General features: G+C 46.9%; 1 protein-coding gene across 1 annotated transcript in view; it reads right to left on the bottom strand.

The window, feature by feature from the left end:
* The window catches only part of LOC112223134 (nuclear factor of activated T-cells, cytoplasmic 1), a 66,841-nt gene extending 58,849 nt beyond the window's left edge, over nucleotides 1-7,992 (bottom strand). Inside the window, exons 1-3 of the mRNA XM_042304461.1 lie at nucleotides 7,457-7,992; nucleotides 2,497-3,613; nucleotides 393-549 (exon numbers count right to left, since the gene is read on the bottom strand). Coding sequence (XP_042160395.1) covers nucleotides 393-549; nucleotides 2,497-3,613; nucleotides 7,457-7,589 — 1,407 coding nt within the window. The 5' untranslated portion in view covers nucleotides 7,590-7,992. The remainder of the gene's footprint in view (nucleotides 1-392; nucleotides 550-2,496; nucleotides 3,614-7,456) is intronic.
* Nucleotides 7,993-15,191: the final 7,199 nt, after the last annotated feature.

Genomic DNA, 15,191 nt, shown 5'->3' on the forward strand with positions numbered 1-15,191 from the left:
ATATGTGTTGTTATATTTATTCACAGTACATATATAATGAGACACACACCCCCCCCCCATTCACACACTACTGTCTTAGTAGCTTACCAGGGTCCCCACCTTGAGTAAATCAGCGTGACGGCCTTAGAGAGAAAGGAGCTCTGTGTTGGGCCGCTGTGGTGACAGTGACGTGAGCTCTAGAAGCATTGCCAAGCACAATACCGAGAGGTGATGGTCCTGCTCCATGCTAATTGTGTCAATATGTGCAACTGCTAGCCACAGTGACCTCTTACTGCAGTAGGTTGACTCCCGGCTTCAAGGGACATTAATAATAGAGAACACACGCACGGATGTATGCACGCACAGGTGCACACACACACCTACACACACACACACATTATTGAGAAAGGTACCTGCACGACTGGATGACCTCCGGACGGAGCTTTGACTGCCCCGCGGCTGCCCTCTGTCTCGTAGTGGGCACGGTGGTGGGACTTGGGCTGCACCTCGATCTGCAGACTGTACGGGCCAGAGCAAGATGGCAGCTGCCAATCCAGGGCGGGCAGGGAGCTATGAGGAAGAGAGACCGTGCTTGGTATTGTGTGGAACATATAGATAGTATTTATAATATAATAATATAAATAAGAATCTACAGAATAGCTTGGTCCCAGCTGTATGAGCCGTAGCCAACTCTTCTATAGACATCATGCAATACATGGAAACATATGCATGGCATGACAATGCAATGAACGAAACCAGAAAGGAGTTGGATAAAACACAAACAGACAGGACCACCAGGCTACCTACAAGCACGCACGCATGCACAAAGACGGATCCATTTCACTTAAATCCAGATCTCTGTTTCCCTTGTTAAATAATGTCCTGATCCTTTCCATTTCATCATTGGCTCTAATCTAATCAATTGAAGTCCTAGCCTGACGTATGTAATTCCTAAAGCCTGGGCAATAACGGCTCTTTTGATGAAAACTAAATGAAACTAAATGAAAGAAGCATGTGGTCTGGTTAGTCTGCTGTGTGTTTTTTTTTTATATTGCTGTGACAGGTGTCGATAAGGGTTCCAAAAGGGTTCTTCAGCTGTCCCCATAGGAGAACCCAATTTGGTTCCAGGTAAAACCGTTTTTGGTTCCAGGTAGAAACATTTTGGGTTCCATGTTCCAACAAAGGGTTCTCCTATGGGGACAGCCAAAGACCCCTTTCAGGTTTTAGATAGCATATTTTTTCCTAAGTGTGTGGAGGGGGCATAGTCATTTCAGCAGCACAATGATACAACATGCCTAAAGGCTTAACATAGATAACCTAAGTGCATTGATGGTATCAATAATAGAAGTAGAGCTATCATCAAAAATCATTGAATCCCACACAGTCCTTTATTTTTAAATAAACAAACTCACCAAGTAACCAGACAACTGTCTGACAACCCGAAAGACCATGGTATCTCAGAAAGTGTCACAGCTGGCTACTCATAATATCATTGTTCAGATGTCGCCAGGGAATTAGCCTATCTTCCCATGTGAAGACCGCAGAGATATTGAACCAAAACAAACATTTGCGAGACAATATTTCACTGCGCCGGATGCCTGTGAAGCATAAAACCCCTGACCTAAAGGCTGGCCATGAAAAGCAATCTCTGGCATCCTCTTGGAACTTTCAGGGTGTTTGTTGACCCAAAACTAACTGATTTCCCCCCTCTCAGGCTTTATCTGTTCTGGCCGAACATTACATCATGTTTAGTGGCCAAAGAAGAGAGGGGGCACATGACAGCACAGGGAAGCCGGTTGTGTGATTACCCCACCAACTGTTTCCTTGAGCAAGCTTGTCACCATCACTTCCTGTCTCTGCATTATCTTAATCAAACATTTGATTTCCAACAGGAAAGTGTGCCAGGGCAGGAAAGAGAAAACAGAGGAAGGGTCGCCGTGAACTGAAAAGGTTGCCTTGTTAAGAAGGGAGTCTGTCTGTGTGTGTGTATGTGTGTGTATGTCTATCCGTGTGTATTGTTTGTGCGGGGGTTTCTATGGTAACAGGGCACATGTGCTACACTACTCCTCCCTGCGAAATATGATTTACGAAATGTTTTGTATCTTCAAAGAGAAGCCCTCTTGGACACGATACAGCGACTACGTTTCGACTGCTGCCTTTCTCTGCGGTCTATGAAGACAAAAACAATTTGGCACTTGCAATAAATAAACATGTCTATTTTTGGAAAAAGACAAGACAAAACCTGGGATGGCAAAATAGCGGTGCAAGTGGAGGAACTGTTTTTCGTGTGGTGTGGATGTTAGTCCATAAATCTTTTGAAATAAGTCAACAGCTCCATGAGTGTCATTGTCTTTTTCAAGAGGCCTAATAACGCTTAACAATGCTGCCTTATGTTCTCAGTGAATTCCCTGCCGACATCAAAATGACTTTGTTTTAAACTGTTGATAATAAATGATTATACAGTACAATTAATTGACCCAAGCCTTCCCAGTCCAGCAATATTTTATTTCCACCTACCTGAGGTAGGGCTTTGGCTTGGACCAGGAGTAGGGGTGCTGGGGCACGTCTAGGAAGCCCCCACAGTAGCTCTCCTTCTTGAAAGGCAGGCGGGAGATGTAGTCCTCCTGGAGGAGCTCGCTCCCAAGGCCCATCTCCTCTCCTCCCGGCTCCGTCTTCAGGCTCATGGTGGGGCTGTGGTCTAGGTTGGTCTTGCGGGCCTTGACGGGGACACCCTCGCCCATGTCGACCAGTCCGTCGGTGGTGAGGGCGTTGATGGCTGCCACGATGGCAGAGTTGGTGTACTGGTTGGTGTTGGCCAGCCAGCTGTCGTCTGTGACACTGACCCTGGGCGAGCCGCGCGGGGAAGGCGTGGACGACTGGTTGGGCGAGTAGGTTGGCTGTCTGTAGGTGGTGCCGTTGAAGCTGTATTTTCTCTTCCCCACGCCAACACTGCCACCTCCTCCGCTGCAAGCCGGGGAGTTGGGCCTGGAGCTTCCACAGGGCCCCTGTCCCACCCAGCCCTCTTCGGCTTGGGCCCCGATCAGGGGGGAGGTGGATGGCGAGTGGCGGGGGGAGGTTGAGGGGGGGCCGAGAGGAGCGTGTGGGCAGGAGAGGAGAGAGGACGAGCCTTTCGGAGAGACACAAGGAGACTGCCATGGCGAGTTCTGGGATGAGTTGTCATAGTTGTAAAAGCCAGACTCGTAGGACGACGCATCCGAGTTGCAGCTACGTGATGACACGCTGCTGGCCGGGCTGAGGCAACTGGGGTCGCGGTAGCCATCGCCGTTTGGCAGCGTCAGGGTCACAATGGAGTTGACCCCCCGCTTGTGGTGGACGATGTGGTCCATGCTGCTGCTCTCCTCCACCTCCTCCTCAGGGTACTGGTGGTAGGCTGTGATCTCGATGCGAGGACTCTCCAGGGCCGGGGCCCCGTTAGGCCTCAGGCCGTGGGACATGTAGTAGCCCTGGGCTGGGTTGTGGTTGTTGTGATCGTGGAGACCGTAGCCTGTCTGGTGGCAGGAGGACACAGAGATAATGGGGCTGGACTGCAGTGTGTGGTACTGGGTGGCCAGACAGGGATTTCCCATGCCCAGTGGCAGGGACAGGCTGACGTTTGGAGTGTAGCTATATGCATCTGGAAAATACAAACACACAAGGGCACTGTAAGTATAGGCCACCATCCAAGACATCACAGTATTTTTCATTACGTTTTTGATTTCTTTTTACCCTAGGTCACCTATGCATTCATAACGCCTTTATAAAAGCTATATTACAGGTATAACACATAGCAGGCTAGCAGATACCCATAGACGTCCAGTCATTGTGCTAATACTAGTTAGCATTAGCTCTCAAAAGTACCTCTAACTTCCTTCATACTGGACACAGAGACATAAACATGGTATCCACGGGTTCACCTGACTCTGGGGGAGTAGATAATGGGCTGCATTGCCGAAAATCCCAAAATGATCCCTTAAACCCTACGTCTATTGAACTGATCAAGGTCCAATGAAATGTGTGAGATATCAGCAGATTGTTAACAGTCCGTCTTGAGCTGTGCAGAGATCCACGGTGTGCTCTCTAGACTATAGGACCTCCTCCAGCGAAGCAGTGATGGAGATCTTATTTGATTGATGGCTTCACTCACTGAGTGAATTAGGGCTTGCCCATGTTGAACGCTAACAGCACTCTGCTATGCTTTGAGCTCGTGATTAAGTCAGAGAGTTTACAGCTGCTGAGGCATCACACACATACAGAATACATGCTTAGACACAAATGGTTGGACACACACACACACACACACACACACACAAACAGATACATACACACATTATCTGCCACACAACACACACACACACACACAAACACACAAACATTTACTTTAACAATTCACACAATTGTTACAATATAATGATTTCTGTCTGATAAGGGTCATTTTATTTTACAATCTCAAATGAATACCAACCAAATGTTGTGCAGTGTACTAGAGTAAGGCAATCCCCTTCCAGCTTGTGTGCTATATTTGTTAACCACAACGCTACGCAAACAGCACGTCACATGAAATGATGAACCTGTCATGCACCACAGAATACGTGGGTAGACTGTCTAAAATTAGTTCACGACAGACTATTTCCAGAAACAGTGGCAGGTCAAATTCTAATTGTATTTAGTAGTTCATAAAGTTTTTGTTTGTTTTTGTTGCTCAATGAAGCAATTAACAGTAGTATGAAACCTTATAGGCACACAAACTTACATTAAAGCACATTATGGTGGAGAAAGCAAAGGAAGGGAATGCAAATGTGAAATGTTCTTAGCAAAAGGGCCAAAGGGCACGAACAAAGCTTGCAATAATAAGGGAAGCAAACATAACTACATTATTAGATTTTCTAATCATGTGTAATCATAATAAATTACAAGCCTAAGTGCCTCTACGTAAATGATTCTGCTAAGCAAGATAGGACAACAAAACATTTATTGTCCTATACTTATTATGGTCTAAGTAGCCTATGTATTATTAATTACACACCAGAAACATGAAAAAAGCATGGGAATAAGTTAGCTCTGACAAGCAGATGTAAAATAATCACACTAGGCTCAACTGCATAAGGTAAAACATACACACAGAGCAAAATAAATCACCAAAACCGTTTGAGCAACCACAAGTTCAGGGACAGACACCAGCCCCTATCCAGAGATCCGTCACCACCAACCTCTGTCAGGCCTGTGGCCACACTCTCCCCCTTGGCTGTACTCAAACAAAAAGTTGAAGTCAAACTCCGGTTCTTCACGAAGGGAGCTCATCTTAGCCTCAGCTTAAGGGTGATGAGAACAGCCTCCAACACCTCAGCTCTAACTTTTGTCTGTCTGTCTCTGTCTGTCTGTTTTGTCTTCTCCTTTTGTCTTTAGAGATGCTGTTCTTTTCTGGTGCTCGTTCCTGACAGACCCTCCACTAGTGCTGAGGATGCAGATCTCTTTCTCACTCCACCTAATGTGACTTAGAGGAGGGGTGGTACACACCTACTGACTACAGGGCTGACTGCAAGTTGTTTTTCCCTCTTCTGTCTGTGTGTGTGTGTGTGTGTGTGTGTGTGTGTGTGTGTGTGTGTGTGTGTGTGTGTGTGTGTGTGTGTGTGTGTGTGTGTGTGTGTGTGTGTGTGTGTGTGTGTGTGTGTGTGTGTGTGTGTTTGTGTGTGTTTGTGTGTGTGTGTGTGTGTGCGCGTGCGTCCGTGGGTGCGTGTGTGCGTGTGCGTCCGTGGGTGCGTGTGTGCGTGCGTGTGTGTGTGTGGCGCACACTATGCCTCAGCACACTCTCTGTTTCTAACACATGAGCTACATCCACCCATACACATCGGGACTTTCACTCATTTGTGTTATCGCTGCCGATCTTGAGCTTTGCATTTCCAGGTTGCGTCTGCTGAATGCTGAACTAACAAAGTGACAGATAGCAAATTGAGGGTGAGAGCTCTATGGAATAATGGTATCTAAAAATCCAAGGAAAACAATCACTGATGACCTGTTTCGGTGACTTGCTTTCAAGGAATTTTTTATGACAGTAAGTAATCACATCTGCAGAATCATGGCACTATTAACACTGTATACGCGTTTGCAGTTTAAAGTGACTCGCATGGCTTGCTTTTCTCTCTCGTCACCATATTCCAAAATGTTTTCACTCTGGTTTTGTTATTACCATCCATAAATCCTTTCCCCCAGAACATGGGACCAAGTCAATCTGCATGTCTCTAAATACAATCTGGTTTCATTCACACAGATGGTGGGGCTCTGCTCGGCCCAGACAGAGTGAACCTCAGGAAGAGCTAGGTGGTCACAGATAAAGCCCTCTGTAGGCTCAGAAAATCAGCAGCTTCGTGGCTTGCAGTCAGTTATCACGAGCACCTTTTTTTGTTGTGGCTAAGTCACCTTAGAGAGAGGGGCTGCGTGTGTGTGTTGGTGTGTGTGTATGTGTGTGTGGGCATGGTGGTACAGGCTACCATACAGGGTCACAGGGAAAGGAGTCTGACTGTATGTCTGCAATACTGCAGTTGTCAGCAGACTGGTGAAGCAGAGTGGTTATGCATATACCCCAGCCAAGCAAGCTACACATAGAAACACACACACACACACACACACACACACACACACACACACACACACACACACACACACACACACACACACACACACACACACACACACACACACAAACGCACATGTGTCTGCTATTAATTATGAGTCTTAGGAGGGACTGAAATGAATAAATAACACAGCCCCCACCCGTCCACATCTAGAAACCTCAAAGACAAATTAAATCCCCAAACCACAAAAAGTCCATGACATCAGCACTGGAATAGCCTCAGCTACTTCCTGAATTAAGTGTCATGGCAGATAGAGCACTGTCAGTGAAGTGGATGGTCCAAGTATGTGTGCATGCATGATGTAGATTTGTCAAGGTGGAAAAGCACAACCATGAAAACATACAGGAATATTTTCAATCATCATGGTCAAATAAATAGAGCAAAATGTGGGCTGTGAATGATTGATTATTGACAATAAGGGCATTGTGAAGCCTGGGGGGAAAAAACATACAAATGAGTGTATCCTATCAAAAACAGCGTTCCCTGCACTCAAATGTCGCCTACACATTGCTATAAAAGTGTTACTCGCGCACTTCGGGCTCTGGTTATCATATGGATGCCCCTCACCGCGTCAGGTATAGCGCGATACGCACAGCATCAATTGTGCACTTAGGAGACTCCTGTATTGAAAACACCGACACCGATTGGTAGCTGAAGAAACCTTCCCAGACGGTTGCAACTATTGTAGTGTATACCTTCATAATAATAAGCATGATTTCATTGATAGCAACTCACGATTTGAGAATCATTAAAGTAAACATGACACGCACTCCAGTCAGATAATAACATTTGAACATTGCCACGTCAAATTAACGGAAAATATAGGCTAGACAGTGAAGCCGGTTTACCTTCTTCTGCAGACTTCATCTCCGTAGCGAGAGAGTTGAGAAACTGCAATCCTCGTTCCTTTCCCAAAGCCGCTGGGAGGACTGGTCCAAAGTTGAATTTGGAGCTGAGTCTCAAACAGCTGATATCCTGCATTCAACTTGCGATTGGTCTACTTTTGTGGTGGTGACGGTTGACAATAATATCACAGGCAGTATCATATGAGAACTGCGAGAAAAAATACGATTTCAGGCTGTAGAAATGTGCATTAATCAAAACAAAAATAAACGCATTATTTGTCAATAAAAAAGTAAACTCGAATGCTGATTTGAGATTAATTCAAACACTTTCATCTACGTGACAGCACTCCAAGAGAAACTGAGATGGAAAAGAGAGTAGAGTATGCGAAAGGGTTATCTTCACAGCACTTCTCACACACTCGGGGTTGGTCTGATGGTTAGATGAGTTTTGCTGTCGTTTTGTTATGCTTTAGCCTAATTAAGATTTCCTGAGACTCCTGGTAGCTGTGACACAGGGCATGTCAGAAGGGGCTGGCTCCATCCCTTTTAAAGCTGGAAAACACCTCCTGTTCAGTGCGCCGCCCCTCTAGGAATGACGTTATCGCTGCCTACAAGCTCCTTTCTGGAAGACTGACGGTGCTTGATCAAGTCCGCCAAGAGATTCCATTGTTGTATACGTGGGAGGGAGTCGGGAGGTGTTTTGAAAATCCTCGACTATTTATTTGTGTCTTACATTGCTCACCTTTCAGGTCAGTTTGGGCAGTTTGAATGCAGATAGCCTAGTTCAGGAGTATTCAACCGGGGGTCCGAGGCCCCCTAGAGGTCCGCTGATGCACTGCAAGGGGTCCGCAAAAATATAAAAACAAAAGAAAATGGAACAAATATTTTTTTATTTCAATGTTGTTATGAACATTGCTAGCAACAACATAAATAATACATGTGTTATTACATACGTACAGTAGAAAATAAGATATGTCTTCTTTCTAACTTTCTATTTCTCAACTACTAATATTGAGGAAATAGGCTTTGTCGCTGGCTGCTGTTAAGCTTTCTTGACTTGGACATACATTTTTTGCCAACACACTAACCTTTGTTTAACCAGCTAAACAGCTGCTCTTAGCGAAAATGTGTTCGGCGTGACCTTTCTAGCTAATTGGCTATGTTAGTTTACACTTCCTCTTCCAATTATAATTATAATGGGGCGGCAGGTAGCTTAGCGGTTAGAGCGATGGGCCAGTAATCGAAAGGTTGCTGGGTTGAATCCCTGAGCTGACAAGGTAAAACATGTTCCACCCCTGAACAAGGCAGTTAACCCACTGTTCCCTGGTAGGCTGTCATTGTAAATACGATTTTTTTCTTTACTGACTTGCCTAGTTAAATAAAGGTTAAAAAAACAACGTGGGGAGGTCAAAATAATGTGGGAAGGTCAAAATAATGAAAAATGATCAACTCAACCTATTTATTTGAAAATGTTGATTACTTCTACTTTCCATGATCATTTTCCTGATGATAAGACAAGACGTGAATTAAAACGAAACATTCTGGGCCTCCTGAGTGGCGCAGCGGTCTAAGGCATCACTACAGATACCGGGTTCGATCCCGGGCTGTGTCGCAGTCGGCCGCGACCGGGAGATACATGAGGCAGCGCACAATTGGCCCAGCGTCATCCGGGTTAGGTGTCACGCCCTGGTCTTAGTATTTTGTGTTTATATATTTATTTGGTCAGGCCAGGGTGTGACATGGGTTTATTTTGTGTTGTGTTTTCGTATTGGGGTTTTAGTAGGCATTGGGATTGTGGCTGAGTAGGGGTGTCTAGCATAGTCTATGGCTGCCTGAGGCGGTTCTCAATCAGAGTCAGGTGATTCTCGTTGTCTCTGATTGGGAACCATATTTAGGTAGCCTGGGTTTCACTGTGTGTTTTGTGGGTGATTGTTCCTGTCTTAGTGTTTTGTATTTCACCAGATAGGCTGTTTCGGTTTTCATTATTTCATTTAGTTAGTTTTGTAGTTTCTGTATGTATAGGTTTTCCTTCATTAAAATATATCATGAATCATCATCACGCTGCATTTTGGTCCGATCCTTGTTCTACCTGTTCGTCAGAGGAGGAGATAAAAGAGAGCCGTAACAGAATCACCCACCACACACGGACCAAGCAGAGTGGTGACAGGCAGCGACAGCAGAAGCAGCGAAAGGAGGAATGGACATGGGAAGACGTTTTGGATGGCAAAGGTTGTTACACTTGGGAGGAGATACTGGCTGGAAGAGATCGCCTCCCATGGGAACAGGTGGAGGCACTTAGGAGAGCAGAGGCAGCCGGAGATAGGAGCCGATGATACGAGGGAACACGGTTGGCAAGGAAACCCGAAAGTCAGCCCCAAAAATTTCTTGGGGGGGGGGCTCAGGGAGAGTGTGGCAGAGTCAGGGTTCAGACCTGAGCCAACTCTCCCTGTTTATCGTGAGGAGCCAAGGAGGAGACCAGAACCAGAGCCGGTGTTAGAGGTGAGCGAAGCAGAGACTGTGAAGGGGTTAATGGGGAAATTGGAGGAGAGAGTAATGAGGGAGTTGCTAGTTTGGTGCTTTAGGTACGATATTCGTCCGACGGAGCGAGTCGGGATTTGATGGCACCTGGGTCAGCGCTCCATACTCGTCCTGAGGTGCGTGTTAGTCGGCTGGTGAAAATTGTGCCAGCTTCACGTACTAGGCCTCCTGTGTACCTACCTAGCCTTGCACGTCCTGTGCCAGCCCTGCTCCCAGGCTCTCCAGTACACCTTCACGGTCTAGCCCATCCTGTGCCACCTCCACACTCCAGCCCTCCGGTAGCAGCTCCCCGCACCAGGCTTCCTGTGCGGGTTCTCGGTTCAGTACCACCAGTACCAGCACCACGCATCAGGCCTACAGTGCGCCTCGCCTCTCCAGCGCTGCCAGAGCCTTTCTCCTCTACAGCGCTGCCGGAGCCTCCCGCCTGTTCAGCACAGCCAGAGCCTTCCTCCTCTACAGCGCTGCCGGAGCCTCCCGCCTGTTCAGCGCAGCCAGAGCCTTCCTCCTCTACAGCGCTGTTGGAGTCTCCTGCCTGTTCAGCGCAGCCAGAGCTGCCAGCCTGCATGGAGCAGCCTGAGCTGCCAATCTGCATGGAGCAGCCAGAGCTGTCAGTCTGCATGGAGCTGCCAGTCTGCATGGAACAGCCAGAGATGCCAGTCTGCATGGAGCAGCCGGATCTGCCAGTCTGCATGGAGCAGCCGGAGCTGCCAGTCTGCATGGAGCAGCCAGAGCTGCCAGTCTGCATGGAGCAGCCGGAGATGCCAGTCTGCATGGAGCTGCCAGTCTGCATGGAGCAGCCAGAGCTGCCAGTCTGCATGGAGCAGCCGGAGCTGCCAGTCTGCATGGAGCAGCCGGAGCTGCCAGTCTGCATGGAGCAGCCGGAGCTGCCAGTCTGCATGGAGCAGCCGGAGCTGCCAGTCTGCATGGAGCAGCCGGAGCTGCCAGTCTGCATGGAGCAGCCGGAGCTGCCAGTCTGCATGGAGCAGCCGGAGCTGCCAGTCTGCATGGAGCTACCAGATCCGCCAGTCAGCCAGGATCTTCCAGATCCGCCAGTCAGCGAGGATCCGCCAGTCAGCCATGATCTTCCAGATCCGCCAGTCAGCCAGGATCTGCCAGAGCCTACTACCTGCCTGAGTTTCCTCTCAGTACTGGGCCTCCTCTCAGTACTGGGCTTCCTCTCAGTACTGGGCTTCCTCTCAGTACTGGGCTTCCTCTCAGTACTGGGCTTCCTCTCAGTACTGGGCTTCCTCTCAGTGCTGGGCTTCCTCTCAGTGCTGAGCTTCCCCCTCAGTGCTGAGCTTCCCCTCAGTGCTGAGCTTCCCCTCTATGCTGAGCTTCCCCTCTATGCTGAGCTACCCCTCAGTCCCGAGCTACCCCTCAGTCCCGAGCTACCCCTCAGTCCCGAGCTACCCCTCAGTCCCGAGCTTCCCCTCAGTCCCGAGCTTCCCCTCAGTCCCGAGCTTCCCCTCAGTCCCGAGCTTCTACCTCAGTCCCGAGCTGCCCTTCAGTCCAGTGGGGTCCTTGGTGAGGGTTATTAGGCCTAGGTCGGCGGCGAGGGTCGCCAATCAAAGGACGCGTTACAGGGGGACTAAGACTTGGTTGGAGTGGGGTCCACGTCCCGAGCCGGAGCCGCCACCGTGGACAGACACCCACCCGGACCCTCCCCTATGGGTTTTAGTGTGCGGCCGGGAGTCCGCACCTTGGGGGGGGGGGGTTCTGTCACGCCCTGGTCTTAGTATTTTGTGTTTATATATTTATTTGGTCAGGCCAGGGTGTGACATGGGTTTATTTTGTGTTGTGTTTTCGTATTGGGGTTTTAGTAGGCATTGGGATTGTGGCTGAGTAGGGGTGTCTAGCATAGTCTATGGCTGCCTGAGGCGGTTCTCAATCAGAGTCAGGTGATTCTCGTTGTCTCTGATTGGGAACCATATTTAGGTAGCCTGGGTTTCACTGTGTGTTTTGTGGGTGATTGTTCCTGTCTTAGTGTTTTGTATTTCACCAGATAGGCTGTTTCGGTTTTCATTATTTCATTTCGTTAGTTTTGTAGTTTCTGTATGTATAGGTTTTCCTTCATTAAAATATATCATGAATCATCATCACGCTGCATTTTGGTCCGATCCTTGTTCTACCTCTTCGTCAGAGGAGGAGATAGAAGAGAGCCGTAACATTAGGGGAGGGTTTGGCCGACTGGGATGTCCTTGTCCCATCGCTCTATATCAACTCCTTGTGGTGGCAGCTGCATGCACGCTGACATTGGTGTGGCTGGCTTCCCGGGTTTGTCAAGAGGCAGTGCAGCTTGGCAGGGTCGTATTTCGGGGGACGCATGGCTCTCGGGGGACACATGAGTCCGTACGGGAGTTGCAGCGATGGGACAAGACTGTAAACTACCAATTGGATATCATGAAAAGGGGTAAAAAGTACAATAAACATATTAATAATAATACAAATAAATTCTAATGTATGATGGAGATCCCTGGCCAAGAAAAGTTTGCCGACCCCTGGCCTAGTTCATAAATAACTTGAACATCCATAGCCACAGTTACAAGTGTATGACCTCATTAGAATTGTATTACAACATATTATCCAGGTGAATGCAAATAATATTGACCTGGGTAAAAAAGTGATAATATGCTCACCTCAAAAATACCAAAATTAGGCTAGCCTAACCTACCATATACATTACAGAGCTCTTGAAATTGCACTCAACAGAAATATAAATGCAACGTGTACTGTATTTCTCTCAAATTGTATGTACCCATTTGCTTACATCCCTGTTAGTGAGCATTTCTCCTTTGCCAAGGTAATCCATCCACCTGACAGGTGTGACATACCAAGAAGCTGATTAAACCGCACGATCATTCCACAGGTGCCCCTTGTGCTGGGGACAATAAAAGGTCACTCTGAAATGTGCACTTTTGTAACACAACACAAGGCCACAGATGTCTCAATTTTGAGGGAGCGTGCAATTGGCCTGCTGACTGCAGGAATGTCCACCAGAGCTGTTGCCAGAGAATTGAATGTTAATTTTGCTATCATACGCCACCTCCAATGTCGTTTTAGAGAATTTGGCAGTACACCCAACCAACCTCACAACCGCAGACCACGTGTAACCACGCCAGCTCAGGACCTCAACATCCGACTTCTTCACCTGAGGGAATATTGGAGACCAGCCACCCGGACAGCTGATGAAACTGTGGGTTTACACAACAGAAGAATTTCTGCACAAACTGTCAGAAACCGTCTCAGGCAAGCTCATCTGCGTGCTCGTCGTCCTCACCAGGATCTTGACCTGACTGCAGTTAGGCGTTGTAACCGACCTCAGTGGGCAAATGCTCAACTTCGATGGTTACTGGCACACTGGAGAAGTGTGCTCTTCATGGATGAATCTGGTTTTCAACTGTACCGGGCAGATGACATCATGTATGTCATCATGTGGGCGAGCGGTTTGCTGATGTCAATGTTGTGAACAGAGTGCCACATGGTTGCGGTGAGGTTCTGGTATGGGTAGGCATAAGCTACGAATTTCAATGCACAGAGATACCATGTCCCAGTTTTTCCACGGCCTGCATACTCACCAGACATGTCACCTATTGAACATGTTTGCGATGCTCTGGATCGACATGTATGACAGCCACCCAAGTTCCTCAAAAATGGTCAAAGACTCCAGTAACCCAAGTCATAGACTGTTCGCTCTGCTACCGCATTACAAGAGGTACCGGAGCTCCAAGTCTAGGTCCAAAAGGCTCCTTAACAGCTTCTACCCCCAAACTTTAAGACTGCTAAACAATTAATCACATGGCCACCCGGATTATTTACATTGACCCCCCCCCTTTGTTTTTAAAATGCTGCTACTCGCTGTTTATTATCTATGCATAGTCACTTTACCCCTACCTACCTCAACTACCCTGTACCCCACACATTGACTCGTTATTGTTATGTCATTTTATTGTGTTACTTTTTATTCAATGTTTTACTTTAGTTCATTTAGTGAATATTTGAATACTTTTTAAATGCATTTATTTATTGAACATCCGAAACATACAATATACTTGCAGTGAAGCCGCTCAACAACCAGGACTGAAGAAAACAGCAAACAACAATGCAAAAAAATTAATACAAAAAAATAATACATTTAAAACAAAGGACATCAAGGACAACTAAAGTCATAACAGCAATGCCAATCAATGTTGTAGCCAATCATTTAGCCGAAAATGTAAAGTATTTACCACGATTTGCCTCATTATTGAAGAGAGTTTTCTGTCCGGTTCCTGGTCAGAGGTTGACAGTCAAACAGCGGTGCATTCTGGAGCGCAAGGTTTATCCTGTTTTGCAAGTATGAGTGCAAAGGTTACCAATTCCCAGGGGGAGGACATGTCTATATCCCTGAGCTATGTGTGTTTAAATCATGATTCGATCACTTCTGTTGACATTCAACATGTGTTACTTGGATGTGTTTAAACCTAGCGGTAGCCTATGTTCCGTGGGTACTTTGCAAAGGCTTCCGCTTGCCTATTAGCAACACTTCATACAGGCCAAAGAAAGAAAGAAAAGGCTTTACACACATTCAGGTAACACATGATAAATATCAACAAGTCATCGTGACGTCTTCAAGTTCGTCACCCCTCACCCCTCACCCCGTCCGTCGGTTGGTTGCGCCTGTTGGCCTGCCCTGTACGGCGTTACCTAGTTTAAATATCAACAGTACTGGCACAGCAGCACGACATTTGATTAACACCTGATACCACTTGATTTGCATCACCATCAATATTCGGTCTGGCTGCCCGATATGCACAGAAGAGAGGGGCAGTAAGCGAAGACAGAGAGAGGAGCAGCTGCATCAGCACCCCCCCAACTCAACTCCCTCCCTTTTTCAGTCAGGAGTTGCTCATGTAGCAACACAGGTGGTCTAGACTCTAGCTAACCACCATATATATATATATATATATATATAAATATATATATATATATATATATATATATATATATATATATATATATATATATAAAACTATCTACACAAGCCACTAGCCAGGCATATATCTAGAGTTAGAAGATTATTACTAATATACTATAAAGCTATTATTTAAGAATGTAAGAGCATTTAAGATAAATCACAATCAGAACATTTTTGGAGCTAGCTAACTAGCAGATGTACATCAATCAACATCAGTGATCAGCTGACAGCCCACCCTCTTTTCCG

The sequence above is a fragment of the Oncorhynchus tshawytscha genome, linkage group LG23, assembly GCF_018296145.1.
Source record: "Oncorhynchus tshawytscha isolate Ot180627B linkage group LG23, Otsh_v2.0, whole genome shotgun sequence".
Taxonomy (NCBI): Eukaryota; Metazoa; Chordata; class Actinopteri; order Salmoniformes; family Salmonidae; genus Oncorhynchus; species Oncorhynchus tshawytscha.